The sequence below is a fragment of the Sesamum indicum genome, linkage group LG16, assembly GCF_000512975.1.
Source record: "Sesamum indicum cultivar Zhongzhi No. 13 linkage group LG16, S_indicum_v1.0, whole genome shotgun sequence".
NCBI lineage: Eukaryota > Viridiplantae > Streptophyta > Magnoliopsida > Lamiales > Pedaliaceae > Sesamum > Sesamum indicum.
This window is the reverse complement of record NC_026160.1, coordinates 1,352,147-1,361,834: the sequence shown is the minus strand read 5'-3', so window position 1 is coordinate 1,361,834 and position 9,688 is coordinate 1,352,147. Positions and strand designations below refer to the sequence as shown.

The following is a 9,688-nucleotide window of genomic DNA, read 5'->3' as shown; positions in this document are numbered from 1 at the left end:
CCCAAAATGCGCTTATCGTTTAGGCCCTATAAAATAATTACAATATTTAAAACAAATCTTACTGAAAATTATAATTTTTATAATATATACTAATGTAAGTAGAAAATACATTTTTGAGCTTTTCCTTCAAATCCAAATTCTTGTTATAAATGTATATATATATATATAGATATATATTATGTAATAAGAATTGAAAATGGGGAGTGGCGGCAAGTCTTGGAGAATTACCAAAAATTCTAAATAAATTGAATGAAAGGAACCAAAGACTTGAATTCAAACTAACTAATGATATATCTTACATAGTGGGAAAAGCAGCAAACACCCAAAATACCAACACATGGAGCTCATGTCAAATTGACTTCATCTAACAACACCTTCTTTACAAGTGTGACGGCCATCATGCATGCACTCAGTGGCGGTGGTGCTCGCACTCCACCGGAGTAACCGGAAACCTCGTTGCGTCGTAGCAGTAGTCGTACACCATATGGTTAGCCCTCACCCACAGCAGCTGGTGGCTCTGGTGCAGGCTGAGCTCAGACATTGTTGGCTCGTCCCACCAGTACCGTCTCTCGCCACCACTGCTGCACCGTCTCATGTTGTCGGCCGCTGCCACTGCATCAGGGCACTCACAGCCATTGATCTCGAACCCTTTGTAGGAGGCTATGAAAGGCGCATGTGTCCAATCCGTGTGCACCCTCCCGCCCTGTGTGGCCCAGTCGTCAGCATTCCATATCGAGCTGTAAACGCCCATTGCTTGGTCCTTTGGGTAGGGTACGCCTTTGTGCTCCAAGTTGGAGTGTACACGCACAGGAGTTTCGTCCACCAGGAATCTGTAGAAGTCATTCGGAAATAATACACAAAAGTTAGTCAAATATAAGGTTCAAAATACAATTAAATTTCTTATTTCAAATAATATCAAACATGCTATTCCGTTTAACATATATGCGTCGTATACACACAAATAGTATTATCTATTTCATTTAGGAGAAAGTTTCATATATATATTACTTGAAATAGAAAATAAATATACTTAAAAATAAAAAATTCAATCCACTACAAAAACTTCACTATTTCATATCAAGATTTGGGATTTTTATCTATTTTTGAGAATGCAAAAGTGAGACTCTTTTGAGAGCCCACAAGCCAAAATTGGTAGAAAGACATGAGAATGTATTATGTAAATTGTGTATGTATATGATACTATCCATGTAGTAAACCATACATGATATTCCATTTCATTCTCAATTTTCAATTTTTAACGAAATTAATAAGATAAACTACTTTCAAATTAGTCAATGAAACTATTAATTTATATTATAAACAATTTTCATATTTTTTTTATTTTAAAGATTGAAAATTAAGAATGAAAATAAAGACAAGGCTATGAGCTATCTACAAAGAATGATGGCATATAATTGTGCATGGTAAGGGGATTGATTGATTGATTGATATATGGGGTGAAAAAAATGTTGTTGCTTTATGCCATAGCTTTTCACTTTTCAGTACAAAATGATTCCATCTGCATGGGACCATGGTGCAAGTCCCATGTTCCACCTCTGGATGTGTGTGTTCACCGAAGGCAACAAAGTAAGAAAAAACACAGACACACGCATGTATGTGTGTGAGAGAAAGGAGAGAGAGAGAGAGGGAAGAGGGGCTTACACAACTTGGCGCTGGTTCCAGAGAATGGAATAGGAGTGGAAATCCTTGGTGGGGTCGAACCAGAGGTTCAGCCTTTGTTCTCTGTTCCCAACTCCATTAACGTAGACATTGGTCTGGACAAGGTAAGGTTCGCCGGTGGTGTTGCCCAAGAACTCGAAATCGAACTCATTGTGATACGGGCCGTCTGATGACATCTGCCCACATTCATCAATCACCAAATCATGGGTTAGAACACGTTGGATGCTGAAGAAAGTTTCTCAAAGAGAAGAAAGGATGGATGGGTTGGCTTTTAGCACATTAATGGCAGACAGGAAATAAGGTGAGGAATTAAATAAACTTTCACAAGACTGAAATGAAAAGCCAGCTGTATGTTTTCCTCTACAGGAAATTTTAGTCCGAGACTAAATTTAAATCAATCAAACACATGTTGTATAATTAATGTACAGTGAAAAAAAAATCAAGAATTTTCCTATACTTTGACATAATTAATCAACCCAAAACAAAAACAGCTGCAAACTTGTGAAACTTTTTTACCTTTACTCTAACAAAGTTTTTGCAAATGCATTCAATGAACCTCAAATAAATAGCAATGATGGTTGTCTGTAATGGATTGCCATACTCATATACAAATTCCTTTTTTCATAAATAAATTCCAGTGAAAATCGAATACAAAACATCTTATTTGGCCTATTTGTGATACCATATCCAACGATCTTCTCATCGAAAACATTAACAAGTTAATATTTAATCTTTTACCACATTATCATATAACACTCCATGTCATATCAACCGGTGTATTTTCTACTGTACAATTTTTAAATTACTAATTCATTCATATACAAAAATGTGAACGAAGATCGCCGGCGTGATCATGTGTGTGATGGTTAGTGAGCAGAGCAACATGAGTAGAAAAATAGGAAGAATAATAACAAGCTTACATAGAAAGCAGTGACAGTCCCAGCAGAGTCACCTTCCACAAGCTTAATCTGAACAGTGACTTTCCCAAACATATACTTACTCTTCGATGAAAATCCGGCACCTAACAACATTCATCCAAAAAATTTCCCATTACGCCGCAAATCACAGTAAAAAGAAGAACCCAAAACGCAAAACTCGCACTACTTGTCAAAGCCAACAACTGAACAACAGAAAGCGGCAGCGGTATTAAACAGGGGCATTTCCATAAACACTTAGAATGCAGAGGAAACAGAAAGGGGGGTTACCAGAGTAGTTGTCGAGCTTCATCCTGAGAACCTCTCCTTCGTACGTGAAATGGTCCACGGCCCAACTGGGCTGAAAGAGCTCTTCAAATTTTGATGAACTCACACACCCCACCACTGCTAATGCAGCGAACATCACCCAAATCGCATACCCGTTCGCCATTTTCGCAGTTTTTTTGTGAATTTTGAGAGGAGAGAAGAGGAGAAGATAGCGGAGGTGGTTGTAGCAATGGAAGTGAAGAGGAGGGCTTTATATAGGGAGCAGCATCCATGAGGCTTGGCTTCAGTGGAAAGCCACTCTGCCCCGTCATCTGTTTTTCAATTGCATGTCCAATTCCACGTCGGACGCTGTTCCCGATGGAGAGAAATCATAGCGCCTTTGAGCCGTTGCTCGCCGGCTTAGTTATCTTCTAATTATTCGGCTCCCACTCAATTTTGATTTATGACAGGTACGGTAGAGATCTTCTATTTTTGTTCAAATTAAATTTAGTCAAAACATAATAAATTTGGTATATTTATTATATAATTGATCATTTTTAAAAAGAAAAGTCACTTTAAACTCACAAACGACGGTTAATATTAACATTACATCAATTTTTTGTAAATTAAAAAAATGCCCTTCATAATAAAATAACTAAATTACTCAATTTTTTCAAAATTTACATTAATTATGAAATTATTTTCTTTCTTTTTCGTTAATGTAATATATTGCTTTATATATTATTCTTATTTATAATATATTTTAAAATATTAAATATTATTTATTATATGTACGGGAGGCTATGCCATGCTGGCTAGTTAAATTATACATCAGCGACTATATAATAAATTTATTATATTTATCATATAATTGATTTTTGTTTGGTCAAACTCAATTAGAATCTCTATGTTACCTTAATAAAAAAATTAAAAAATATAATCAAATTAGCTTTAAATTTAAAAATACAGTTTCATTCCTGTGAATGTAATATTAATGTATATTATTAAAGTCGGATGGAAGATCTTTATTTTCTGAAAAGTATTCTATTCTCAAATATTTATTGTGTTACATATAGGGGTGGGACAGTATGGTAAACCAATCGAACTATGTCAAAATTAAACAAATCGAGAATTCAATTCAATATTCAGTATGAAGTTTCGCAAAAATAAGGTATTCAGTTTGGTTTTGGTTACCGGCTAATCAAACTGAACCAAATACCAACTTTATTTTTTTAATTCATATGTATACATAAATACCGAATATTCACTATAAGAAAATAGAAAATCAGTGACAAAGAAAATCAAGTAACAATTTTAATATTGTCACTAATTATATATAGTTAGTGACAGAACTGTTTATTTTGTCACAATAAGGAATTTCATAATTTTAAAAAATTATTATTATTTTGTAAAAGTTGTTATTAACATGAATTAATTACAAAAAAGATATGCACAAAATTGTCACTAGATACAATTAGTGACTCATGTATAGTGACGATCCAGTGACAACAAATAATACTTGTTACTATTTTATGTTATCACTAAGTCGTCACTAATTATATTTAGTGATAATTTTATACATATTTTTTTATCACTAATAATTATATAGCGACAAGATAAAAATTATGATAACTTAATACATATATATATATTATTAATGATAACTTTAAAATTATCATTTGATAGTTTATCACTAGTATTATATTTTTCTTGTAGTGATTTTTGTGAAATGAGGAAAAAATATTAGACATGTTTTAACATTTTTAGGGGCTCTAATTTATAGTTAAAGGCATAAACAATCAAATATAGATTATTGGATTCATGTATTGGAGGTTTTATTTAGTTTCATTTTATTTTATTTGTATATATTAGATTGTGTTTGATCTTAATATTAGAATTGGATTCCTGTTTGTATTTAATTTTTCTTGTACTTTTTATTGGAATTTAGAATGAAAAAAATATTATTTACCTTTACAAGAGATAAATTTGTAATTTTGCCATTTTAATTCTTTTTATGAGGAAAATATCGATCAGTTCGATTTTTAATAGAACTGAATCGAAACTTTCGATTATTATCATATCAAACCGAAAAAATTATTTCGGGCCTCAGTACGCCATTTTGCATATCAATGAAGTATTTTTTAGGTGGTAACCTCGCAATAAGATATTTTGGATTCGGGTTTCGAGAATGTCTATATACAACTATTGATGTATTCTTTTATTCAAAATTTGGTTTGGAATTATTGCTATATTTTAATTAGTTTTTTTTTTTTTTAAAGAAAAATGAATAGAATGAATAAATTCACAAAATACAAAATCCTTAAAAGTTGCCAACAGACCCTAAAGTGAGGTCCCCAAAGTGAGAAATCAAAATTTGGGAGCCGTTTGGGTGAGCTTAGCTGGCTTGTGGGGGACACGGCGTAGGAGCTGTCGCTGTCGAGGGAAAAGATAAGTAAGGATGCCAGCCAATGGGATTTGGAAACGTGGATTTTCACAGCTGGACACTGACTGTACAGTTGTCTCTGCCAATAGTTGTTGGGAAGGTGGGCCCCTCCCTCTCACGACCAATTCGATTCGCGTGTGCGCACCAATACCATTTCAAATAAATCATTTCCCCAAAATTAATGAATTTAAATTTTTTTAGTATTTTTTGTGTACATGAGATCAAAAGTGCGACGTTAAACTACGCTGATATTTTTTAAAATTAGATCAAATTATATATATTTTTTATTTTTTTATAAAATTATATTTATAGAGGCGTGTTAGTATAATATTTTTTAATTATTTTAAAATTACAGTTATATCCCTCGAGATGTGTTAGTGTAACATTTATTTTGGGGGGTGTTAGTGTAAACTTTGCCTTTCAGTAGAGATCGTAGTTATAATTACAATTATAACTTCAGTGAATGTTCTTGTAATTTTTATAAAATATAGAGGGTATTTGTATATTTTAATTTTATTTCAGAAATGGCAATGTAATTTACCCAAAATAATAATAATAATAATAATAATAATAATAATGTGACGAGTAAAATATATTAAATAAAAAAATATTATAATTACAATTGATGTAATATTTTTCCCAATCAAGATATTATAATTACATAAGTTTAATGGATTTAAAGGTCGGAATTTCAAATTGCTAAAAATAAATTTTATGGATTTGTTTAGATAATTTTACGTTAGAAAGAATTTTGAATATTCAAAACTTATTAAGAATTACATTTTGTGAAATAACCATAGAGTTAAATTTTTCTGATATAAAGTCATTAAGAAATTCTTTTTTTTAAATTATTTGCAAAAGTTCATATCATACCATCCAGATATAATTTCTCAAAATACTTTTATTACGTGTTTTTATATTTCATTATAAAAAAAAAAGTATATATGTTTAATGTTGTGTTTGGATTGATAAATTTAAACTGATAACAAATATATATATATATATTTATAATTTCATATTAAAAATGATTTCAAATCCTCTCATTTTGAATTATCAAGTAATGTATGTTAAATTTTTTTGATTTAGAGTTATTTAAAATTTTTTATTTTAAATTCTTCCGTCCAAACGTAGCCTAAAGTTTTGTATTTTATTTTTTTGTCACTTTTTTAGTAAATTATTTGTGAAGGAATCTAAAGAGTATATTTAGAGTCTAAAGAGTTTGTATTGTTTGAAACATTGTAATATTTTACAGAAAATGCCAATTAATTGAATTTAGTAATTAATATATGAAATAGCAAATGAATTTTGACTCAAATAAATATATAAAAAAATTCACATGTATATAATACTTTATATTATATTCCTACTCAAATTTTCGATTCGTACCGAATATCGAACCAAAAACTCGGTTCAATATTCAATTTTTTTAAAAATAAACGGTACAATTCGGTTAGTTATGATTTTTCTGCTCGGTTAATCGTGCCTGACGGAGTAATCAAATTGAAAATACATATATATTGTATACGTATAAATTATATTTTTTTAATAGTATGACTATTAACTTATATATATATTAACATATATAAATTATATATATATATATATTTTAAACCAATAGAAACAATGTTTGTAATATTTTACTAAAATTTGATTTTTTTTAATCGTCAACTGAACCGACAAAAAAGTCCGAGTATAATCGAACCAAATCTAGGATTCAAATTGATTTTCTGTACGCCATTTTAGCATGCGAAAATTTTTTAATTAATAAAAGAATCGATTAAATTCAATTCAGTTAACCAAATTGAACAGACCTAAAAACAATCACTATGTTTGGTTTCAATTTTGATTCATCTCCGAGATGGGCCAAAACATGGACAATATTTGCCTTGATTTGTTTTGAAAGTTTTGGTGGTGTTTTGAGATGTTTTGAAACAGTGCCTCTTTTATTTTTTGTTAAAATAAATCTACACCTACAAATAAAAAAATTATATTCATACTCATACATATATATAAATATATATAAAAGAGACATGATTTGATAATGAACAATAATTTTTGTCTCCTACTAAACAACATCAAACATATCATACTTATTTTATATTATCTCAAAAAACAAATCCAAATATACACACTATCTCTAACACATACTTATTTATCTTTATTTTTCTCTCTCTATCTCCAGAAAGTATATCAAAACAAGTTAAAAATGAAACCAAACATAGTGAATAATTTTTAGCCGTTGCAAACACCTCTCGATAGAATTATTTTTTTTTTTTTTTTTAAGAAAAAGAGTAATGGAATCCAAAAAAAGTGAAAATTGAAAGGATAGATGCTAGGGTATGGGGTGGCGTAGAGAATGAATGATGGGATTGAGGGGAATCACTTTATTTCCACCTTTGTTTTTACTTATAAATGCATATGATGCTTTGATGAGCAACATCCAGCTGTACTCTGCAACCACTACATACTTTCCCATCTCTTTCAAATTTCAATTTTTTATTTATTTGAAAATAATAATAAATAATTAAAAATCACCCAATGCCTATCTTTTTAGAACCTAGAAAAGCGTGTCATTTAATCAACGTTTTTAATTATAATTGTAAAAAAGAGAAGAAATGGAAATGGATAGATGGGGGAATGAGGGCAGGTGAGAGACAGGTCCCAGATTATCCTCTTGGCTAGATCACCTACTCAACACCTCCATTTCCGGGAATACTGTGTACGCTCTGCTCCCTTCCGTATTTTTATTGTCCCACTATCTCAGTGTTAATATACTGGTATTTATGAATACATTTTCAAAATTCAATTCAAAATTTAGGTTTTGTATTTTTTTTTTTGAAAATTTGGTATTTAGTTCGATTTTTGGTCCCGAAATTTTAGCCCTTTTCACTTTTGATTTTATTGATGGCGGGGTTGGTATTTTTAGTCTCGCGACTTTTAAATACTAACATTTTTAGTCCTATGACACATTTCTGTAATATATTTTAATGGAAAATGCATGTAGCCCTTAGAGGCTTTTATACTTTGGGCCCCATATGTCACGTGATCATCATTTTCTGTTCTGTAACTTTTAATAAGTAATATTTTTTATCCGATTCACTTAACCACCACATGTCATTTTCTGTTACGGAAAGGTATCGTGCGATTAAAAGTGTTGTTTTTTGAAATTTACACTACAAAAGACGTAACATTTAACTATGTCTAATTACTATGGTTAAAATTAAATATAGCGAATAGTTATTTACCACAGTCATGCAGCAGTTGTTGGTCGTGATATCTGCGAGGATAATCAAAATATTTGTCATATCATAACAAATATTTTTACTATGGACATTAGCCATGACAAATAAATTTTTATTGAAGAAAAATCTATATTTTTTGCATTGATTTTATTTAACCGTGGGATCAAAATTATTACCATGATTTTTAGTCGATAGCTATTAAAATTGTAGCCAATAGTTATTTTTTTAGTGTTACGGGATCAAAAATGAGAATTTCGTAATTGATGGGATCAAAAGTAGACAGACTCTACGTCATAGAATGAAAAAGAAACACTATTTCCCCGAATTTAAATTTAGTATCAATTTTAAAAATTTGAAGATGACACTTGTTTCCTTACGTTACAACCTCAACATCTTCACAATTCGTCTAAAAAATACTCAGATAAATAAATAAATCCGAAATAATAGCCTTCCGACAATTATAGAGATAAAGATGAAAAATTTACCTCTATATTTCAATAAAGAGATACTACCACAAACTATATCGAACAAACTTTGCCCCAATCAATTCCGCGAGCCCATAAAAAATTAACTCAATGCCGGATTATCGGGATGGGCTGAATATATATGAATTTGAATCTTTGAATGATATAATAATTCGAGAGTAAGATATAAGTAGATAGGCAGAAATTTGTTTCTTCCAAATTCTAAATTTTGGCAATAAAAATTTAATAAAACCCAAATTATATTTTAATCTTTTACTCATCTCCAAATTGATCTTGCATACGGTATATCATAATTGATATGCTATGTAATATAATCGATAATATATAATATAATGTTAGGTATTATTCATACAATCATCATATATACGAGTTTTATAATTTTATTTTAAAAAAATAATTTACTCGAAAAAAAGATTTTGAATTTATAAATTACTAATGTATATATTATTTTATTCCAATAATATATTTAAAATTGAAGCTCAGCAGTCAGCGCATGGGGATATGCAGAACTGTGACTGTGTCACTCCCACTGCCCACTGCCATTACATCACTCATCATACCATATTTTAACTTATATTTTCTACAACTTGCACCAATAATTAATATTATGATTGTTCCTAGTACCAAGAATATTGACTATATTTGCTCACCCAATTT

General features: G+C 30.3%; 1 protein-coding gene across 1 annotated transcript; it reads right to left on the bottom strand.

Annotated features, from left to right (window-relative positions):
- LOC105178525 (xyloglucan endotransglucosylase/hydrolase protein 9) lies at nt 225-3,114 on the bottom strand. The gene is made up of 4 exons (XM_011102015.2): nt 2,886-3,114; nt 2,601-2,701; nt 1,663-1,856; nt 225-830 (listed from the first exon to the last, which is right to left on the bottom strand). Exons 1-4 carry the CDS (start codon nt 3,043-3,045, stop codon nt 410-412), a joined length of 876 nt encoding a protein of 291 aa, XP_011100317.1. The 5' UTR covers nt 3,046-3,114; the 3' UTR covers nt 225-409.